This window comes from Palaemon carinicauda, chromosome 24 (assembly GCF_036898095.1).
Source record: "Palaemon carinicauda isolate YSFRI2023 chromosome 24, ASM3689809v2, whole genome shotgun sequence".
Taxonomy (NCBI): Eukaryota; Metazoa; Arthropoda; class Malacostraca; order Decapoda; family Palaemonidae; genus Palaemon; species Palaemon carinicauda.
Window position 1 is genome coordinate 108416779 of NC_090748.1, and position 23341 is coordinate 108440119.

The following is a 23341-nucleotide window of genomic DNA, read 5'->3' on the forward strand; positions in this document are numbered from 1 at the left end:
CAAAATTTGCAGTATTATGTCTGCCTGGTTTGCAGTAGACTGCCAGGGTCACTTTTGACTACCGCTTATTCTATCTGCCTGTCACCCATTTTACTTAAAAAATAGATTTGTAAAGTGATAATTTTAGAAAAAATTTAGGACGGTTCTCAAGAAGCCGAGTCATAAAACCTGCTTAGGAAACTAGTAAAATCAGCTTGATGGAAGCTCTAGCTTTTGACAATTAGATGTCTAGCGGGACTTATGGGAGGGCAAAAGTGGGTCGTGAATAAATATGTATATCACTCACATTTACATACAGTTTAATTTTTAGAAATCTTCCTTCCTGTGAAAGAGATTCTTGACTCATTTAATCTCTTCCAGGTACAGTATGGTGTGAATTGGAGATATGCAGACAGTCACAAGTTGTTGAGTATGTAGCAAATCTGTGTTATGAAAGTCACTGGTATTTTACAAGTAATATTCAATGGCATAAATATTTAATTTAATTGTATTTTGTGCTATTCTTTGGTTACTATGAAATATTATTTAAATTTTTAGAGGAAATTTTAGATTTATGGAAGTATCCTGTGTGCTGTCCGTACTTGTTCCTTCGCTAAAATTACATTGAAAATACTTTTTGTTATAAATCCTTCAAGAATATTGTTCTGGATGAAGAAAAGAGTAATATAAATCTGTTTGCAGTATAGTATTAGTAATTGTAATTTTTGAGGAATAGCCTTGAATTTGTTTGTTTGTAAAAAGTACATGGTTTTCAGATTTCTCTTCATATGATTTTTTTTAATTACATCAAGATGTCGTATAGATTTTATATAATGAAATTGCTACTCTATGATGGTAGATTAATCCATGCGTGGGTTCACTGATAATGATGAAGCTGAGTGAATACTAAGATATAGTACCATTGTTCGAATTCAAACTGAACACCAACAGAAATCATTTTTATTAATTTTATCGCAGCTGTGTAGCAATTTTCAAAATGGAGAAGTTACCGGTGAAAACGTTAGAGTGCAAGCATTGTTCCAAGTTTTTTCTAACCAAGAGTGGCTTGAAGAGACATATGTCTGGGCATTTAACTGTGAAACCTTTTAAATGTCAAATGTGTGGAACTGGATTTTGTCATAAATCCAGTTTTAAGAGGCACGTATTAAAGAATTCTTGCACACCTGTGGATCTGAGTAAACCTCAAACACACAAACTTGTGGAAAAACTTAGCCGGAGCCAGTATTCGTGCCATGTGTGTGGTGTTGGGTTTGCTCATAAATATACTTTTAAAACTCACATGATAATGAATTCATGTAGAGTATTAGAAACAGAACAGAATTCTTTATCTGAGTCCTCGTCTATAGAAAGTGCGTCGCTGGTTGAATCGTGGGCTGTTGATATCAGGAATGTTGCCAAGAAAAGAACGAAAAGCACAGATTCGAGAATAAACGAGAAGTTTACCGAAAAAGTCTCTTCTCGTGACTCTCAGGAAACTTGTATTGTGTGTAGAAAGGTTTTTCCTTCAAAATCTGACTTAGAAGCCCATGTTAAGGAGCACTTTAAAAAGAAGCCCTCCAAATCCTCTTCAGTAGCAGAAATCAAGACAAGTGTGACAGGCAATACAGACAACAACAGACCCCAGAATTCACAAACAGTATTTTCATGTCAGCTGTGTGGTAAAATTACTGAAAGTTTTATAGAATTGAATGCTCATATTGAGCACTGTGATGGCTTTTTGAAGAATAAGTGTTCTATTTGTGAAAAGAGCTTCACCAAACAAAGTCTCCTAAGGAGGCACATGAAGAAACACGGGGCCAGTGTTCGAGAGGGCAGAGTGGACAAGGGGAAGAAATTACCAAAGTCTGTGGAATACATCGAGTCGGAGCCTTCGTCATCAGAATTGATAAGTGCGACTAATTTGCATAGGGGTAATCAAGATGTATCTTTGAGAAAGAAAAAGAAATTGTCAGGGAAGACTGCTTCAGTAGAAGAGGAAACCCCTAATGATTATGAAGAAATGACAGTTTATATAACAGAGGAACAGATGGATGATCGTGATATATTTTCAGAAGGTGAGAGACTAGACAAAATCGATCACATTGGACATATTGCAGAAGATCCATTGATTGACCATTATACTGATGATATGGGTAATAGCTCCGATAATAACTTTTTAGGGATTTTCCAAAAAACTGAGGAAGAGAAAATAGTACAAAGCAGTAGTGCCGTACAATCTGTGGTTCGTAAGGTTCACGACAAGTTTATGGAGCCTGTACCAGATATTTTATCAGGCAATCAAAAGTCTGCCTGTCCATCAGGTAATCTTTGTTCAGAGACTAATATCAGTGCTTCTCGTTCCGAGGATAATGGTTGTTCCGATGCCCACAATGTTAGTCACAGCCAAGCCGTAAACAGGAGTGGGCATCGTGCACAAAGCAATACTGATGGTAGTGACCTAGGTTCAACTTTGTCATTACCTGCACAAAGTGACAACTCTGGTATAGTTTCAACTACTGTTACTAATGAAATAAACCTTTCTGATAGTTCCAGCTGCATACAAGCTCAGATAAAAAGTTCTGTTGCTGAGATTATGTGTCAGGAAAATACCAGTAATGAACTGTCAGTCAAGAGGAAAGAAATTACAACAGTTTACATAGAAGAAGGTTTAGATGATGAAATTGAGCTGTTTGAAGAATCAAACAGATCTACAGTAGAGAGAAGTAGTACTAGTGCTGATCCTCTTACGAGGGATTTACTTGCGACTGAAAAGCATGTGTTTTCTGAAGAGGAATTGAAGTCAGATCTTGCAGAACATCCTGTTGAACACAAATACTCATGCGATGTTTGCCAAATGACTTTCAACCGAAAGGACACCTTTCATCAGCATATGGCTGAACATGAGGAGAAACAGAAATTCAAGTGTTCAGTTTGTTGGGGGGATTTCTGGTTTGAAAGTGAGCTAGCTGAGCATATGAAGACACACGAAAAAAGTCAACAATATACGTGTAATTTTTGTGGATTGAATTTTGTAAAGAAGTGTGGCCTAGTTGGTCATCTCAAAACACATTTAGATGTGCAGTCTTTTTCTTGTGATTTATGTGACAGGACGTTCGCCACAAAGACCCCTTTTATTAAGCATCGGAGACTGCATAAGGCTAGAAAAAGAAAAGCAGGTATTGTGAATCTCGAACAGGAAACGAGTAGAGTAAGTAACCTGGTTCCCAATGAGAGAGAAGCTAATACGAATGATGAGCTTAACAGTTTTACATATGTGCTTAGTATGGAAACTTCGGAAAGTAAGGTTCCTGATGAGCAAGTTGCAGGGAAATATAAATGTAATCTCTGTGAAAGGACATTCCATGGAAAAGGTAGTCTTAAAAGGCATCTTAAAATTCATGATAGAATCGGTGTTTGTGGTAATGATAATGATATAAAAGCTTGTAGTTTCGATTGTGATGTTTGTCATAAGAAGTTCAGGAAAAAGAACCATCTCGCAAGACATTATTCCATTCATAAAAGTTATATGCTTTCCTGTTCTATTTGTAATTTGGCTGTCAAATCTAAGCACGCACTTACTTTCCATTATAAAAAACATTTTTCTGAAGATATGTTAGACTCAGATATGGCAAATAAAGTTGATCTCCAACATTTTGGGGTTGTTAATGAATATAATCCCAATTGTTCCAGCTTGGAAGCTTCTGTAGAGAGTAACAAAGAAGTTCTCTCTGAAAAGGACATTGACATTGCTGTTGGACAAAGTCCCTCTGCAAAAACTGATGACACTGTCCCTGCTAAAACTGATGACAGCATCCCTGAAAAAATTGATGACACACTCCCTTCAAAAACTAATGACATTGTCCACGCTAAAATTGATGACATTGTCCCGGCAGAAAATGATGACACTGTCCCTGAAAAAATTGATGATAATATCCCTGCAAAAACTGATGACATAAGAGGTGGTACCATGGGAAATAAAAAAGCATCACTACCTTTAGAGCAGCAGGGAAATTTAGTCATATCTAGTGACCAGCAAGAAGAAAAAATGGCTTCTATTGGCCAAAAAGGGGAAAATATCTTGCTTGATATCCAGCAAGAAACTACCTCATTGCTTTGTGACAAGAAAGAGGCAGAAAACATTCCTGTGTTTGGTGCTCAACAAGAGAAAAAAGTTGAAGACAAAGTTCCAGAACAGGATGGTGATAAAAGGCAAACTGAGAATGAGGTAAATAAGAAAAAATTTGTTTGTCCTACATGTGGCAGAGCCTTCACTAAGAAGAGCTGTCTTTCAATGCATTCTCACATTCATAGAGGACACAGACCTTTTGCTTGTCCAATGTGTCCACTGACGTTCATTACTGATAAGTCACTGCATGTTCATTTATATCAGCACAAGAAGAAATATTCTACTGATGCTGTACCCGGAGCATTTAAAGGAGATAGCCCCAAGAAGGGGATTACCATATTGAGTCCACCAGCAATTAATGCTTCTGTAATTGATAGTCCTACTGATTTTGAAGTGGCTAGTGATGGTGATGAAAGAAAACACCTGAGAGAGTGTAGGTTAAGTGGCCGAACTCTGCAAGACAGTGAAGAAGAGATGCTGGCTTGCTTTTACTGTAATAAAAAATGCTTGACAAAAAGTGCTTTAGCCAACCATCTCAAAACTCATACTGAGTATGACCATTTCCCGTGTAAATTGTGTGGCATAACTTTCTATTTTGAAGATACTCTTTCGGTCCATCAGAAAAAGTATCACAGTTTTGGCCAAACAGAAGTGTCACATGGAATTAGTACACTTACTGATGACAAGGAGAAGCACATATCACATGGTGAATTACAGTTTAAGGAAAGTGACATATCAAATAATTTAAATGCTGCTGATAAAGACTCAGAGCTTAATAGTAAATCTGAAACAAGTAATTTGACTTTAGGTAACTCCGGGAATGAGATTCAAGGTACTGCTAGCAACAGTAAAGTCACCTATCGAGAATCTTTTCATGGCAAGAATATGTCAGATGTCTGCAAAGATAATCTAAACTCATTTCCAACATGTGCGAATCTTGTTGAAGGACAATCTGGTATAGTTAATAGAGAGAAAGAGGCTAAAGATAGTAAGAAAAAATTAAATTATGTTTGTTCAATTTGTGGCAAAGCATTTCTCTACCATCGACTGTATATGAGGCATAAAGTAGTATGTTTTAAGAAGAAGAATACTTACGCGTGTAAAAGTTCAGGGTGTGACAGAATGTTCAGCCGTAGGTACAATCTTAATCGTCATATGAAAGTACACTTTAAATCGAAGCTTAGTTTGTTTGGTAAAAAAACGAATGTTAAGAGGAACTTATATGGCGGATTGAACCGCCGATCAAACTTCGGCCTCAAAGCTTCGCTAGATAACCCTGATTCAGTGGTAGGTGAAGAAAACTGTAACCTCTGTGGCATGAATTTGAAAAAGAGTGATCTTCATAATCATTTGAAAGAATACCACAGTGTTATGTCAACTCCGGATACCTATGAATTCAGAGAGGAATTAGATGATGTTGAAAAAGGACAAATTGCTTTAAAGGAATTTAGAATTAAGAATCAAGAAGATCAGACACTTTCAGGCCCCATGGAAGTTGAACCAATGCAGAAATATGGTTCAGCTGTTACAGCTACAAAGGAACCGGAACAATTTAACATTGAAGGACAGTATAACCACATATCCCCCACAGCAAGCTATGAAAAGAAGACTGTTGGAAAGTTGTCTGTGGATGGTAGTGAAGGAGATAATTTTAAATGGAGAAATAATGAAAGGGACAAAAATACCAAAGTATTCACTAATAGAGTTGCCTACCACTGTAAAATTTGTAATATCAATCTCTTTAGGCAACTGAGCTACACCAAACATATGAAACTACACGACGACATTCAAGATTTAAAGTGCTCAATATGTGGAGAGGTCTTCTACAATGAATCGGAGCTTTCAATGCACAAGGATAGACATAAATCTGAATTGCTCATGGATGATGAAACAAAACATAATCGTGACAAGAAAAACGACGGTGGCAAATCATCATCGTCTCTATTATTAAATAAGGATTCACAGTCGAGCGCAGTTTTGAGCATGCCAGTCTCAGATTGCCCTTCAGATGTTAAAACAATTTCCGAAAAAATGTCAGAAGAGGAAGCCTTCAAACAAACAGAGCCAGAATCAAAGAAAATTCGGCTACAGGATTGTGAATATGACTGCACAGTTTGTGGAAGGCTAATCATGCATGCAGTTGATTTTGTCATGCATTTAAGCTTTCATAAAGATAGGGATGAGCTTATGCGTTCTCACTATGGACCCTCTGATCAATTGTACGATGTGATCCAGCTCATATTTAAGACTCCTATTTGTAATGTTTGCAGGAAGGTTTTCTGTATTTGCAAAGCATTGGGGTTAGGAGAGGATGAGGACATGAACATGTATAATTGTGATGTGTGCGAGATGAAATTCATGGTGAAGTGGTCCCTTGCTAATCACATGTCCCAGCATGGGGACACAGTTAATGCTTCACTGATAATTAAAGATATGAAAGCACATTTGATGAAAACTTTAGGTAAATTGAGTTCAACAGAGGCTATTTGCTTTGAAAATAAGCAGATGGAAGAAGGACGCTTCCAATGTAGTATATGTGGAAAGACCACTGAAAATGCTTCTTGCTATAATTTGCATCTAAAGACCCATGAACGAACTTATTCCTTCAAGTGCAGCTACTGTCAAAAATCATTCAAGAAGAAAGTAGCTCGGGATAATCACATGAGAACCCACAAAAAACCTGGTGAAGCCCATGTTCCAAAAGTTTCTTCAGGACCTAAAGAGAAACAGAATATAGAAAATATACTTACTAGGAAAAGTTCAGATGATGTAAGTAACTCGGAAGGCAGACACAAAGATTCACTGGAAGGGAAAAGCAGTAAATCAGATTTAATAGACTCCAGAAAAGTAGCTGATGATGGTGGTGAAACATGCAATGCGGTTACAGTTTATGGTGAAGTAAACGAAGAACCATCCAAATCTGGAAAGGATATTGACCACATTGAAGTATCTGATAGTATAGTTGATGGAACCAAAGAAAAGGATATAATGGAGGAGAATAAAAATATTGATGCGAATAGTGTTAAAGATAACATCACTAGCAATAATGAAGATGAGACTACTAAGGGATCATATGTATGTCCCGTATGTAATGAATCTTTCACAAGGTATCAAAAACTTTTGAGCCATGAGAAGGTGCATTTTGAGCCAGTTATGTACGACTGTGAAAAGTGTAAAAATTTTTTCCAGTGCAAGGAAGATTATGACGAACACTTGAAGACACACGCTCATAAGAATTCTTTAAAGTATTATGGATGCCCAGTTTGTGGTAAGAAAATGGCAAATCATGCTAACTTCTTGAGGCATTATGCAAGTCACTCTCCTATGCATGATGGTCAAATTGGTCTGAATGAAAAAGACACAAATGCTTTGCAGAACACTTTGTTCTTAAATTCTGTTGCCTCTGTGGATGGGGATGACACCTTTTCATCCTTTGGGAATAGATATGAAAAAGTGAAATCTGATATGCAAAGTTCAGTGACTAGTGTTGGAATGAAATTAGGAATAGAGAATGAAAGTGATGACAAATTACTGGAAGGCAAAAACTCAAACTCTACAGAGGAAAGGTCATTTCAGTGTAGGTTCTGTAACTTGAGCTTTGGTTCTCAGTTAGATTTTCAAAAACATAACTTAATTCATGAATTTACTTGCTGGTTTTGTGGACACACGTTTTCAAGAAAATCAAAATTCAAAATGCATCAGAAAAGACATTCGGCCAAAGATAAGCAATGTAAGCATTGTTGGAGAAGATTCTTAAGAAACCGAGAGTTTGAACTCCACAAAATAACTCATAAGACTGCGAGGAAGGGTGATTCCTTGGCTGGTGACAGCAGAGAAGTGGCTAATATTTCTAGTGATGAAGCTGATTCCTTATCAAAGGTTGTGGACAAATCAGAACTGGAAATAAATGAAAATAGGGGTAAAGTTTTAAGAAAAGAATACAGAAAAGACTCCCAATACCTCGAGGATGGAGAATCAGGTTGCGATAACTTTAAAATCCTCGACTCCGAACAAAATCCTCTTAATAGCCAAGATCCAAGAGTTACACATGAGGTAAGGGAAAATGAACAACAATATTTAAACAAGAAATTGCCCAAGTGCAATGTATGTGAAATGAGTTTTCAAAGTTACAGAAAATATCGTGAACACAGAAAAGTTCATTTGAAAGTCCAGTCTATTAACTGTGATATTTGTAAAGAAAGCTTTGACATTAGATCATATCTTAAGCATATGGATGACCACCAATTTATGCCTCCCTATTCATGTTTCCATTGTGGGGAAAAGTTCTCAGATCATGAGTTATTCGCATGTCACTGTAAGGAACATGACATGGTAAATGACAACGAAAGGCCGGCTGCATTGGATGCAAGTTGCGCTGGTTCTAGTGCGAATGAAACTGAAAAGCTAGATTCTTTGGGGCTTTCCTCTAACAGTGTAACCATGAGTAACTCTAGACATCTTTCTAATACCTGTGAGATATGTCAGAGGAAGTGTGAATCCTGCTATTTTTTCAATATGCATATGGAAGAACATTATAAGAATAAGCCAATTAGGTGTGATATTTGTAAGAAAACTATAATAAATAAAGGGAGGTTTAAAAAACACTTGAAGACTCATTTACTAAAAAGCTTTATTTGTAATGTGTGTGATAGATCATTCAAACATCAACACATCTTGTTGAGTCATTTTGAAAACATGCACAATTGGAAGATTGAATCTGCTGAACTGGTGGTCGAAGAAGTAGAGGATAAAGAAAAGCTTAATGACACAGAGATCAGAGATAAAAATGTCAGTGGCATTGTTAAAGTACCTAGTATTAATGACATGTTACCTGGGGTAACGGAAACATTCAAATGCAGGCTCTGCTCTAAGTTATTCTCACACAAATACAAATTGGTTACTCATCTTCGAAAAAGCCACAAATTAGATTTAGAGCAAGCAAAGCAGTTGGCTGCAGAAGCTGCAGAAGCGCAGGTTGAAGAAATAATGGATGTCACAATTACTGGAAAAGATGAACAAAGAGATGTGATAGTGTATGAAAGTGAGATGGAATTAAAGACAAGAGATATATCTGTTAGTAAAAAGGAGAAAAAGAAAAGAACTGGGGATGATGTGGTACCTGGGATTTCAGAATCAGCCATAGATAAAGTTCCTACTTCAGGGAAAAAGTGCTTAGTGTGCCCCCTCTGTGGGAAAGTATGTTCTTGTCGCAGCAATCTCAACGACCACGTAATTTCGCATTCTAACGATAAACCGTGGAGGTGTCCCGATTGTAAAATAAAGTTTAAGAGACTTTGGGATCGCAACCGTCACATTAGAAAAAAGCATGGGTGTGATCCTAAGACGTTATTGGCAACGTTTGGAGGAAATGTACGAGGATTCGATTCATCCAGTACGCTGTATGACTGTACCATATGTGATAAACGTTTCCTGTACGACAGTGTTTTAAAAATGCACATGATGTTTCATAAGGGAGAGAGTTCTCTGGATTATATTGCATGTGAAGAAGAGGAGGTGTATGAATGTGCAGTTGAAAGGAATGAGGACGACGGATTAGCCGGTCTAGAACGGGAAAGTAGTTCAGGTGAGGAAAGGGTATTTGTTGCAGATTATATTGATAGGGATTATAACACTGAAGATGTTGCTATTGAAATCAAGGAGGAAGTAATAGACATTGACGACGTGGAAGATATTATTGTTGAAGAGTTTGATGTATTCAGTGACTTGGTATTAGAACACGAAAGAGATGCTTTAGAACATTTGCCTCTTCCTTCAGTAGCTGAAGAACTGGCTGAAATACATACTAGAAGTGAAGATGAATTCATAGAAGCTTTAAATGATGAGAGAAAAAAGAAGAACTCTAGAAAGGACAATTCTTCTAACATTGCAACTAATAAAAATTCTGAAAGTTGGAGTTCTGAAGAAGTATCCAGTGTCGTAGGTAAAAGTTCTTCTGAAAGTTTGAGTGCAGAGGAGATATCCAAAGTTGTAGAACAGAGTTCTAAAACTTTAAATGCAGAAGAGACAACCTATTTTGTTGAAGAAAATTCTTTTGACAGTTTGAGTGCAGAGGAGATATCCAGAGTTGTAGATCAGAGTTCCAAAACTTTAAGTGCAGAAGAGGCAACCAATGTTGTTGATAAAAGTTCTTCTGAAAGTTTTAGTGCTGAAGAGATATCCAATATTGCAGATAAAAGGCAGGAATTGGGTATTCATAAAGGTGATGCAATGACTCAAGACCTTATTGAAAATGTAGATATTACAAGCTCTGGTTCAAATTCTTGTGAGAATTCCTTAGATGTGAATACTGAAGTTAATATCACGAAAGATCAGTTAAAATGTTTAAATCAAGATGAGCTTTTCAGTGCTACTAAAGGTATTGAAAGTGAAAATTCAGACAGTTTACAAGCTGATAGGGATGCTAAATTACATGGTGCCATTACAAAAGACATACCTGGAGAGTTAGAGTTTAGTGAACTTTCTCGAGAAGTGCAGATGTTGATAGACACCAGAGTGAAGAAAAGAAACACTTTTGTATCGAGAAAGAATGTATATTGTAGCTTATGTGATCTGCATTTTAGTACTCAGAGACAACTCTTTGGTCACATTCACGTTCATTCTGGATGTGTGTTTTACCAGTGTGATGTCTGTGGGGAAACTCTCAAAAATAGCAAGCAGTACAAAGACCATGCTCTATCGCACATACTTGATTATTTTGATTGCAACGACGAAATGTATTACGTCGTCAAGAGAGAACCTGGGAAAGCTGCCAAGTTCAGTTGCAGTATTTGTGAAAAGTCTTTTGGTTCCAGACATCAGCTGACTGGACACTTGCACGTGCACTCGAGAGAAACTATTCGATCCTGTGAAGCTTGTGGGGAAACCTTTAAAAGTAACAAGCTGGCTTTGAATCATCTGTATGAACATCTTACCCTTCTGTTCAAGGGGCCAACTGTACCACAGGCAAGGCAGGTTAAAGAAGTAAAAAGAATAAATATTAGAAAATTACCCTCTATAAATGAATTAGATAATAGTTATCATTGTATTGGTGGGAAAGAATCTATTGGAAAGCAGGATAATTGTGGTAGCGTGACAGTAAATATTATCAGTGACAAGCCCAAATCATGCCATGAAGAAAAAATTGAAAGAAACAGGCCTCAATTTAGCCTCATTGAAAAGAAAATTACCAGTGAAGAAGTAGCAGTTACCAGTAGCAGGTCAGAATCCTGCTATAACAATATAGGAATTGCCTGTGTAGAGCCAGGGGCCATCCCTTCAAAAGTGACTTCTACCACTGATAGATCGGAAGTCTGCCTTGATGAATTTCAAGTTACTAATAATAAGCCAGACTTTTCAAAGGATGCAAATGTGATTAACATGCCATCAGGATCCCTCCACAAGGATTTGAAAATAACCAGTGACACAGCGCAAGAGTTTCGTACAGAAATGAAAAATGCAAGTGACCCACTTGCATTCTGTCCTGTGGAAGATACCTTAAACAATGACAAGTCAATGTTTTCTCTTATTGAAGCAGAAATATCTTGTGAACCAGAATTGACACCACCTGAGCTAGAAGTTAAACCTTGTGAACCACAATTTTCACCACCGGAGCCAGAGGTTAAATCTTGTGAACAAGAATTTACATCTCCCAAGCCAGCAATTAAACCTAGTGAACAAGAATTTACATCACCTGAGTCAGAAGTTGAACCTTGTGAACCACAATTTTCACCAACTGAGCCAGTGGTTAAACCTAGTGAACTAGAATTTACACCACCTGAGTCAGAAGTTAAACCTTGTGAACAAGAATTTACACCACCTGGGCCAGAAGTTATACCTAGTGAACCAGAATTTACACCACCTGATCCAGAAGTTAAACCTTGTGAGCAAGAATTTACACCACCTGAGTTAGAAGCTAAAACTTGTGAGCAAGAATTTACACCACTTGAGCCAGCAGTTAAACCTTGTGAACCAGAATCTACACCACCTGAGCCAGAGGCTAAACCTTGTGAGGAAGAATTTACACCACCTGAGCCAGAAGCTAAACCTTGTGAACCAGAATTTACACCACCTAGGCCAGAAGTTATACCTAGTGAACCAGAATTTACATCACCTGAGCCAGCAGTTGAACCTTGTGAACCAGAATTTACACAATCGGAGCCAGCATTTTTATCTAGCGTGGAATTGTCGGAATCCTCGGTGGGCAAGAACGAAAATGATTCTTCTAAGGAAGCCAATAAACGTGATCCCGACTTCAAGCCATACTCCTGCATGTACTGTAGTAAACTTTTCCAGAAGAAAGGTAGCATGAGACTTCACATGAGACTACATACTGGGGACCGAATACTTGAATGTGACGTATGTTCCAAAAAGTTTGGGAAGAAGTCTCGTCTAAAAAAGCATATGCAATTACATTCTAAATCGCTTAGCAGTTAAGCGATTATAACGATTCTCTGTGGGAATCATGTCTACATGATGTATGCATGTTCAGTTTAGATTTAATAAGATGTAATAGTGGGAGATTTTCTGATTCTAGTGTTGTGACTTTAATTTTTACCTTAAGGCATTATATGTACAGAGCACATACAAAGTGTAATGTTTAAGGAAATGTCAAGATTTTTGTTCTTGATAGTATTATAGTAGACTGATAATCTGATTGTGCCACTGAACTGTTATATTCACCTATGTTAATCCTTTAGTATTTTTGGGTTAACTGTGTCTTGGTGAGGACGTTTTTCAAATTATATACCAAAAGCACACTATAAATTAATTATTTTTGCTACAGTTTATTGTACTGGCTGTTGTAAATGGCTTACTTTGCTATATTTTCATTGTTCTTGCTCTTTCTTTTAGAATGAACATCAGTTCCGTAATTGTCATCTCCACGGAAAACTATTATCAGAAATAAATAGTTTTATACTGTGAAAAGATTTCATATAAAACTTTGACAAAAATTGCAAATTAGATAGCTAAATTACAAGGGGCTAATGGTATTGTTGTGACTCAAATTTCCATCTTGAACAGAGTAATTATGTGGTTGATGATATGAATGTGAAGAGGACCATTAGATTAACCACTGAACTGTATTTAGCATTACGGTATGTTCCACAAATATGAATGTAGTACCATCATCTTCCCTTTTCTATTCTGTTAGTTATTTGGCCTTTATATTTCTATTAGTTTAAAAGTATATTGTAGAAGAAATTAGTGTGTTGTCTACTGGAGAATCAGGAAAATGAAGAAAACTGGGTACCGGTAGTTAGAAGATATTGATATAATCCATATCGCTCAGTTCACAAACAAGGAAAAGAAAAGATGTAATTTAATCTTTTGTAAGCCAACAATACAATTATACAGATCTATATATCAGTATTTTTGTGTAAAGATTGTTTATATTGTGAATTGTATTTACTATATAGGGAAAATAGATGCGTTGCACATTTATCAAAATCTTGTCAGTCTAGAATACCACATTGAGACAAACTCAAACATGTCACATTTTTTTTATACATCCTTTGATGCAACATGACCAGTCTGTCTGTCCTCTTTGGAAATGAGACACCACTGTCCTGTGTATAAAGAGCATTCATATCCTTTCTCAGTATTCTGAACCATAATTTGCTAGGTTATTTTTCAATCGAGGAGAAGAAAATCCTCTGGTATGATTCTTCGGTAGAATATTTGTAATTTTTACGTTGATATCTTACACACACATGGTTTTATAGGCCTTTTTTTACTAGAATGGTAATTGCGATCGATACTATATAAAGATGTGACTATGATAAAGCTATCTATCTATTTACCAAGGCACTTCCCCCAAAGTTCGGGTCGTAAACGACATCAAATAAAGGAACAAAAGGGGATCATTCCTCTCTCCGTTCCTCTCTGCCTGACAAGGTATTCAACCGAATTTGTAGTATTTTACATTCCATGTCCTCTTTCAGATTTCATGTCTGTAAATGTTCGTGTAGTGCCGTTTCAGTTGGTGAAAACCAAAAGATGAAAGTAATTTCTCCAAAAAGGGGTTTTGGTTTTTTTCTTGTAAGAAAGGGCTTGATTTCCTTTAATGTTCTTTCTAAGTAGGGACAAATTTAGTAAGTTATTTGAATACTCATCTTTGTGTGATTAAATCAGGTCATCTTACGTAACTGATTGTGAAATGGTTAACGAGACATTCCACTTCATGTATGATCCAACATGGGAGAGGATAGTGTTGGCGGCTGAGGATAGGTATCTAATTATTTAGCAAGAGGTATTTAGTAACACAGTCCAGATGTAATTCTGCAGGTAATTTATAAATAGTTTTCATTGACTCCTAGCTCCAAAGGTTAATAATCCTAGGTAGTATATTATTTTAGGTTTTTGATGATTGTTTTTTCTAAATACAAAATAAACCATTACAAATATTTTTTTTTTTAGTATAGTTGCATTCTCTTAAGCTGAACTGATTGTAGCACTGAAATGCCATGTTAAGGAGCCAAGTACAAATGTGCCAGATGGGGATTAATTCATTCCTATTTTCTAGGAATTCCTTGATCCCAACGTGCAGAAAATGTCAGGAAAGAGACACGCAAATGTAAAAATTGTCTCCGTAAACTTAATTTCTTGATATTTATACATGTGCATGCCAAATATTTTTTCAAATCTTCATTATATAAGAAGCCAAAGAAATTATGACGAAGATTCAGCTGTGGGGAATTTCCGTGTAGTATGTACATTAGCTTGCCAAGTGAAACTTTTATTAATCGAAAATAATCTTGTGTATAAAATACTTTAATATTTGTTCCGTACAGTAAATACTCATTTGATTTCCCAAGGAAAATATACCATTTTGTATTGTTTTGACTTGTAAATATTCACATCAATATCTATAATGTAAACTCAACATAAATGAATATTCCTTATTTTTATTTATTATGGTTCAAAGATGTCTTGCCATTATTAATTTCTTTCTGTATTGCTACTAATGTCATATTTTTAACAAACATGATCTAAAACTACCCAATTTTATTCTTTGTATTGTATAGTTTATCATTTTGATAAGATTATGTAAATTATTGCTGTAGACCAAATTTGTTGTAGACATTACATTATTTATTTATCAGTTATAATGATCTAGTATCAGTCAGATGAGAAAGAAGATATCTAATTACTTTGATGTAAAATACTGATTCATTTTGAAGCTGTGGCCTGAAAATCACTATTGTTAGGAATATACTTACTTTATTTTAGAATAGAAATGTAAATGAAAACATGTAAATGTAAATGGAAAAATTGTACAAATTTTGATGTATATATCTTATTAGTTTTATTATTTATTTTAATGTAGAGAACTTTATCATGTGAAAATAATTACGGTACAGTATTGCATATGTCTGCAGTGTTTGTTTTTATCCTTTTCATCAGTTCATTATGTGATTTCCTTTTTTTTATAACTTTGGTAAATTTATTTTTGTAAAATTACCTTGAATAAGAGCAACATGTTTATCTTAGTTATATCAAGCAGGTCTAGTACAGTAATACCTCAGGATACGAAGTTTCCGTATACGAAAAACTTTTCATATGAAACAGCATACAAAGATTTTTTTGCCTATTACGAAAAAATACTCTGGATACGAGACGAAATTCGTGCTGTTAGATTAGATGAATGATTTAAAAGTATTTTGCTCTATTTCTATATACGAAAAAATCATGTTATGAAAGCCATTCCAGAACGAATTAATTTCATATCCTGAGGTATTACTGTATTGTGCATTCACTAAAATGCAGATAGCAGGCCAACTATCCTCATATGTGTTGAGAGTCGTTGCTGTCGGCCTTCCCCCCTCTAGGGGCCCAGTGCATTGGAAAAGCCAGGGGCCTTGCAGAATTCAAGGAAAAACTTTTTAAAGCTTTTCATCTTTATAACTTTATTTTGGCCAATATAACCAAAATCCTGAGGCTAGGTTCCATGCACTTGCACAGGACCGATGTTTTAAGTCATGACCACAACAAGTATATTGATTTTTTGATTGCACAATCCATTTGATGAAGACGCAGTTACTCCAGCTTTACAGACAGAGGAAATTATTTAACGATTTGGAGAGGAAACAATATACTGTACTGCAAAACTTTTCAACAGAAAGACAGTCTTAGAAGTGCCAGTGTGTAATGTCCCAGACAGTGAAGCAAGGGATCCCATATACAAGACTAGACAAAACCACAGCATTTCTTGCAAAGACATTAAGGTTATAGTATTTACATTTCTCCCAACCTTGGATGAATAAAAATAAACTCTGGAAACTATAAGGACTATCCAGACAATGTTTGAAAAGTTGGAAATTTAACTTTCATGTAATATTGGTTTAGACTCTTAATTACAGTTGAATGTAACAAAAATATGAAGCTAACAAAGTAATAAGATCATGTACAAAACTTACTGTAGCTTCAACACACCTATAAGAAAACACATACAGTATTAGGCTATACTGTATTATGATACCAAAGATGTGATTAAGTAATAAAGTCCCTATATCAAAGTAACATTTTTCACATCTTGATTTAGAATGAATAGATATATGTTTCGATTTTACTAATACAAATGTTTCCATGACAGTCTTTATTACAAGGTCACTTATCTGGTTTTAGTAGGTCTTGGTGTATGTTGTGCACTGGACTGCTTTTCAGCAATGTGGGTACAAAGACTGGTCTTGCTAGCCTCCTTTAAGACATGCTGGTATATGTATACTTGGAGGGGTTTTAGATACAGCTAGTGGTACTGGCACTGCATCCTGTTTATCTTCTTCACCCTCTATCGTATGAAACGTACAAACAATCCCTTGTGATAATCATTAAAGTATGACAATCCTGCTAATTTGGCGTCCTCTAGATTTTATGACAAAGAGCCATGTTTGTATTCTACTTACAATCTCTTAGCTTGGTACGAAGGCAGTGATCTCTTCGATATATTGTCATATACTATGACACTGTCTCCCACTTCAATCTCAACTGGTTATTAATATAACCTTTAATTATGGTATGCTTTCATCCTTGTGTATTTTAATGTTATATCCTCGCATATAACCTACTCTCTCATCCTGGTTAATCAGTCTCGGGCAGCTTTGTTTAGATTGACTGACCAAATAGTAGTTTTGCAGGTGATTCATCTGTAGAGCAATGTGGAGTGGCTTGATACACAACCACGAAGTCTCTCTTGTTCTTGATGCCAATCGCCTTGGGCTACGTAAATTTTACAGTATCCATAAACCTTTTCATTTCACCATTGCCCCCAGGCCAAAGTAGTGTAATTTTCCTAGACTTGAATCCTACTTGGTCAGCATAACTGCGGAACTCTTTGTTGTTAAAAGGTGGAGCGTTATTTGTGTGATTGGCTTCCTTAATACTTTGAATGACCAAGATAATATCCAATTTAGAAATTATAAGTTCCGTAAAGGTTGAGTTCAGAATATCAAACTGGTAAAAGCTTTATTCATGTATGTCTATCATGATATACTTTACATTTGACAACTGACTGAAGTACATTGATAACTTGGTTCATGGTGCCTCAGCAGTTCGCTGGGTAGTTTAAACACTGATAGCTGATAGGTCAATCATTGGTTGATAATCTCAGGAGTATTTCAGTACCACAAAAAACACTTTTTCACTTAGATGTGACTTTTCACCAGTTCCTGATTACCCGAATTGGTTAGGTTCCCAACATGCTGCTGATATGAGTCGGAATCACAATTCTGGTACTGTACCTCTTAAAAGAATGTCACTGTCCAGGGTAGATTTCCAAAGTTTTACTCATTTACAATTTTAGTTATTTGGTTAAGAAACCAATTTCCATAGATAGTGAAGAAAATGTTACGATTATTTGGTAAATTATTCTGGAAAATATTTGAGCAAAGCTGGTAACTAGTAACTGTCTTCTTGACCAGCAGAAATTTTGGTTAATGATACTAACTTTTTCTTTGATATTTGAAAGGTGCTCCAGTGTGGTAGATATTTTATTCACAAAACATTTTTATGCAAAGGTATTCATGGATATTTGTAAATACATTATTCATGAAATCAACTAATGCTTTTCAAGTACAGTATTCAATATCTGTAAATTTAAAATCTGTGATAAATGAGTTTTTATTAAATATTGAATTTACGGTATTATTACAGTTTCATCCATTATGGGAAATCTATTATAATAATATATTTCCCGAGTAAAGCAAGTCTTTTGTAGTATTTCTGTAAAATATTATCTGTAGCAAATGCCTAGTTCTTTATACATCGACGATCAAACTCACGCTACTCATGTCTTACTCCCAGATTTTTTCTAAGTCTGTTGTTATTGTTGACTGTGTCTTGCATTTGCTTAAATGAGCCCTGTAACCACTATAATCCACAGACAAACTAGTCCACTATGAAGTCTTACACGTTTGGCCAATCACAGCGCCTGTCCACTATGACGTCACACATGTTTGGCCAATCACAGCGCGACAATACAACAGCGCGACAATACATTATCTTACCCAGGCATTTCATTTCGTTCTTAGACATGAAGGCCATAGCAAGCACGTCATCTCATGTTGCACAAGAAGTTGAAATTCCATCTTCTTGTCCTGACTGTTTCCTAACTTACAATGAATTTGTTGTAACTTATTTGGGGAATATGGAAAAACTAGTGGATTTGTGCCAGAGAGACAATTTAATTTTACAAAATAAAAATTTTCCTGCATGTCAAGGAACCTTCGCAACGGCTTCACGTTTTCCTCAAAGCACCAGCACATCTTTATGAACCAACAGTTTAAGGTAAGCTTCATTAATTTATAGAGTATATTATAATGGTGATAGTATAACGATGTATACAGCAGTACCATCACTTTGGATTTGGTTTGATGAATGTGTTAGGTAGTGGCTGTAAGGGGGGGGGGGCCTCGCAGGGGCTAGGCCTAGGTAGGGGTACAGGGCCCTAGGTTAGGTGGTTGTGTTATGTTCGGTAGTGTCCCGAAATTCACTGTGGCCTTAAAGGGGGGGCAGAGGGCCCCCCCCCCCCCCGGTAGGCCTAGGTAGGGGTCCAGGGCCCCTAGGCTAGGTTAGGTGGGTTTATTAGGTTCAGTAGTGCCCTGAAAATCACTGTGGCCTTAAGGGGGGGTCGCAGAGGGGGCCGAGCCCCCCCCGGTAGGGGTATAGGGGGAGGGGTGGTGGAAGGATAAGTATTCATTTATTGCAAATATCATTTGAGGCCCCACCCCCCCAAACCCCAGTTCCCACCTGGTGTCCCCCATAATTGTTGGGATGAAGTAGGGTCTTTCTGCATTCTAGAACAACTTGTTGTTTTAACTCCAATTACATAGTAAATCTCTAAATTGGATGGTTTGCGGTCAAAATAAATGTTAAATTCGTTAAAAACTACACTATTTCTGATGCAACAAATATATTTTTATTCCAGTTTCCCCTTAATGGATGAAACTGTAAATTTACCGAATTTACCATATCAAAGTTGTTTTATGCTTTCATGTGATTAGTCATATGTTTTTTGTAGATGTTAAATGAATAGTCCAAAAAACGGATTTTGAGCGAAGCGAAAAATCTATTTTTGGGTGAGATAGCCATGGCGTCCTGATGGAAGGTTCCTGTTTGGTAGCTTCCTTGGGTATAAGACTACTAAGATATTCCCAGAGAATTTAACCACAGGTTATCACAGAATTCTAACTTCTGGAGCGAGTATCTCAAAGGTTTCCCTTTAAGACATCGTAATACAACAGGGGACACGCATGTCTGGTCGTGCCACATAGCTATCTCCACCCCGAACAGAGTTAACGCTTCGGTGTGTAAGGGCTGAGAATAGCTGGGAGCCGTTCCACAGCTAATCTCACTCGTGGCTACTACTGATACTCGAGACGTAAACAAACGGACGCCATTGCTCTAATGACGTCACGCGCGTCTTTATCCTGGCGCCAGTTGCTGCCCATCACCATGATACAATTGTGTAGGGTGGGAGCAAACTGAACGAAGTAGTAGGGAGGGTCCATCAGGACGCCATGGCTATCTCACCCAAAAATAGATTTTTCGCTTCGCTCAAAATCCGTTTTTTTGGCTCAAGCCATGGCGTCCTGATGGAAGAGTACCAGAGAATCAATGTATCGTGGTAGATTTTCCCCCAGAGTTAAGTGCCTAGGCATTGACAAAACAGCAAAGTAATCTTAGGTAAGAACCATAGGAACGAAATATCCTGCCCCCCATTGGTAGGAAGTTCCCATGGGCTATGCCGACGTCAAAGTGGTATTGAAGGGCTATTCATCTTGACAGAAGAACTTTTAAGAGCTTAGAGATGAAGCAGAATGTTTGATATTTGTATAGGAACATTCTGAAGTAGGCCAGTGGTGGTTGGGCACTGTGTGTAGAGTTCATCTCCTGATTATCAGAAGTAAGTATTCGTGTAGGAACCTTACTGAGGCAAGGTGAATATAATTTAGGAATAGACATCTTAAATTCTTCATGACCATAAGAAAGGAGGAATAAATAAAACTATGACAGTATGTATTTCATAGTAAGTAGGAGCTGAAAGAGACGCATAAGTAATAAAATAGAAATTTTATTTCACAATGCAGAAATTAAATAATTTACAGCAAAAGTAAAGTTCATTTACAGTAATAATAATGTACATAGAAATAAAGGCTTGCTCTTGAATCTGAAAGGGAATTTCAGGATTAGTAGGTACTCGTTCTCGAGGAACGCAAGTCTTTAAATAACACATCATGCTCAAGGCATGCGGCACTTGTGTAACACTATGACATTTCACCTGGGATAAGAACAGTTATAAAAGCACTAAGTGTTTTTAGACATCACTATGAATCACTCGAGGGTCAACATAGGCACCCGAAGAGTTAGAGTCCCAAGTAACTCACTGTTCTACGCAGAGTTAGGTGCAGGTTTCATAACACTACCTGCGGCTACCACAAAATGTTTGATTTCGTGCACTTGTTTCGCATAATGTTTAAAGAAAACTCGCGAGGACTTCCAGCCCGTAAAGTTTTTAAGGCTCTCAAAGTCCATGCTCTGAAAGAAGTTCAGAGAAGATGCCACTTTTCTAGGATCATGACCAGCGGGTGTACTGTTCGGATCCGCTCTGCGAATGAAGTAGGTGATTTTCGCTCTTAATTGTTTCAGTGACAGGTCGCTGCCCGATGTTTCTCCTTTGAAGAGTTGGCCTCCACCAAAGTTTGAAGTTCTGCGAAGATAGACCTTGAGGCTCTCTACTGGACATAGAGAGACATCCTCCTTCAGGGGGCATATTCTCCAAGGGCCCCATCTTTTGGTGGGTAATTCATTTTTGGCGAGAAACGTCGGATCAGGGGAGAGGGTCACTTCTCCTGAATCAGCAAACAGGATGTGTCCCTCTTCTCTTGATAATGCCACTATTTCGCTGACTCGAGCTCCCGAGGCGAGAGCAAATAAAAATATAACTTTCTGAGTCAGATCCTTGAGGGGGCATGAATCATTGTCCAAGTTGGAGGCGAAATGGAGCACCTTGTCTAGTGACCAGGAGATCGGTTTCGGAGGGGGTGCTGGGCGTAGGCGAGCACATGCTTTCGGCAGTTTGTTAAAGATGTCGTTGGACAGATCAATTTGGAAAGCATATAGAATTGGTCTAGTCAAAGCCGATTTGCAGGTTGAAATCGTATTGGCTGCTAATCCTTGTCCATGAAGGTGAATGAAGAAGGACATACAGAAATCAATGGTGATTTCTTTAGGATTTTTTGCTTTAACAAAGGAGACCCATTTCCTCCAGGATGATTCATATTGCCGTCTCGTGGATTCGGTCTTGTATTCCTCTAGGAAGTCTAGACTTTTCTTCGAGATCCCAAACCTCTTCTTTGCGGCAAGGGAGAGAAAATCATGAGATGAAGGTCCTTGATTTTCGATGATGAAGCGAAGACAGTCGACTTCTGTACTTGTTGAGAGAGAACTGGGCCCGGGAGAGGGATCAGCTTGGGCTGCAGCTCCAGGACCAGGGGGTACCAGTTGCTCCGGGGCCACTTGGGAGCCACTAGGGCCGCTGTCCCTTTGAAGGTTCTCAGTTTGGAGAGGACTTTCAACAGAAGGTTGGTGGGAGGGAACAGGTATATCTTCGACCATCTGTTCCAGTCCAGTGACATGGCGTCCACCGCTTCTGCTTTGGGGTCCTCGTACGGGGCTACGTACAGAGGAAGTTGATTGTTGTCGCTCGTTGCAAAGAGATCTATCTGAAGTTCTGGGACTTGATGAGAGATGAAGGAGAATGATCTTGCGTCTAGAGACCATTCCGACTCTATCGGGTTTGTCCGAGATAGAGCATCCGCTGTCACGTTGCGGAATCCTTGTAGGTGAACTGCAGACAGGTGCCACTTCTTCTTCTCCGCCAGACGGAAGATTGGGAGAAGCACCTGATTTATCTGGGGCGATCTTGAGCCCTGGCGATTGAGACAACGAACTACCACCGAGTTGTCTAGGGTTAGACGGATGTGGATCGAGGGCGGCGGGGATAGCTTCTTCAGAGTAAGAAGGACCGCCATGGCCTCCAAGATGTTTATGTGGAACGTCTTGAATAGTGGAGACCAGGTCCCTTGAGCTTGTTTCAGGTGGGAGTGACCTCCCCAGCCCTCCAGTGAGGCATCCGTGTGGATGTTGAGTGATGGAGGAGGGTGTTGGAGAGGAATGGACCTTTTCAGGGCCATTGCTTCCGACCACGGCTTTAGGAGGCGTCGAAGTCTGTTTGGAAGCCGTCTCTTGAGGTCTCTTCGAGCGATGGATGCCGATCGTCTCCAGACTCCCGCGGCATCCTTTAGCTGTGCACGAAGCACTGGGTTTGTCACTGAGGCGAATTGTAGAGAGCCTAGAACTCGTTCCTGCTGTCGTCTTGAAATGCGTTTGGATTTCAGTAGTCGCTTGACAGACCCTGCTATTTCCTTCCTTTTCTTCTGGGGGATGGAAAGGCGGTGTGACTGAAGATTCCAGTGGATTCCCAGCCACTGAAACTTCTGAGCCGGAGAGAGGCGAGATTTCTTCTCGTTGATCTTGAATCCCAGGTGTTCTAGGTACTGGGTAACTTCGTCGCAAGACTTTGTACACTCTTCGGGCGATGGAGCCCAGACTAGCCAGTCGTCGAGGTAGGCCATCACCTGGACGTTTCTTAGGCGGAGCTGTTGTACTATGGCATCCGCCAGCTTTGTGAAGATCCGAGGGGCCACATTGAGGCCGAATGGCATGGCCCGGAAGGCGTAG

General features: G+C 38.0%; 1 protein-coding gene across 2 annotated transcripts in view; it reads left to right on the forward strand.

Moving 5' to 3' along the window:
* Window positions 1-14843, forward strand: part of LOC137618269 (uncharacterized) — a 61355-nt gene extending 46512 nt beyond the window's left edge. For both annotated transcript variants that reach the window (XM_068348436.1, XM_068348437.1), the window contains one exon: window positions 361-14843. In XM_068348436.1, the coding sequence (XP_068204537.1) occupies window positions 977-12538 (11562 nt within the window). In that variant the 5' untranslated portion in view covers window positions 361-976 and the 3' untranslated portion in view covers window positions 12539-14843. The remainder of the gene's footprint in view (window positions 1-360) is intronic.
* Window positions 14844-23341: the final 8498 nt, after the last annotated feature.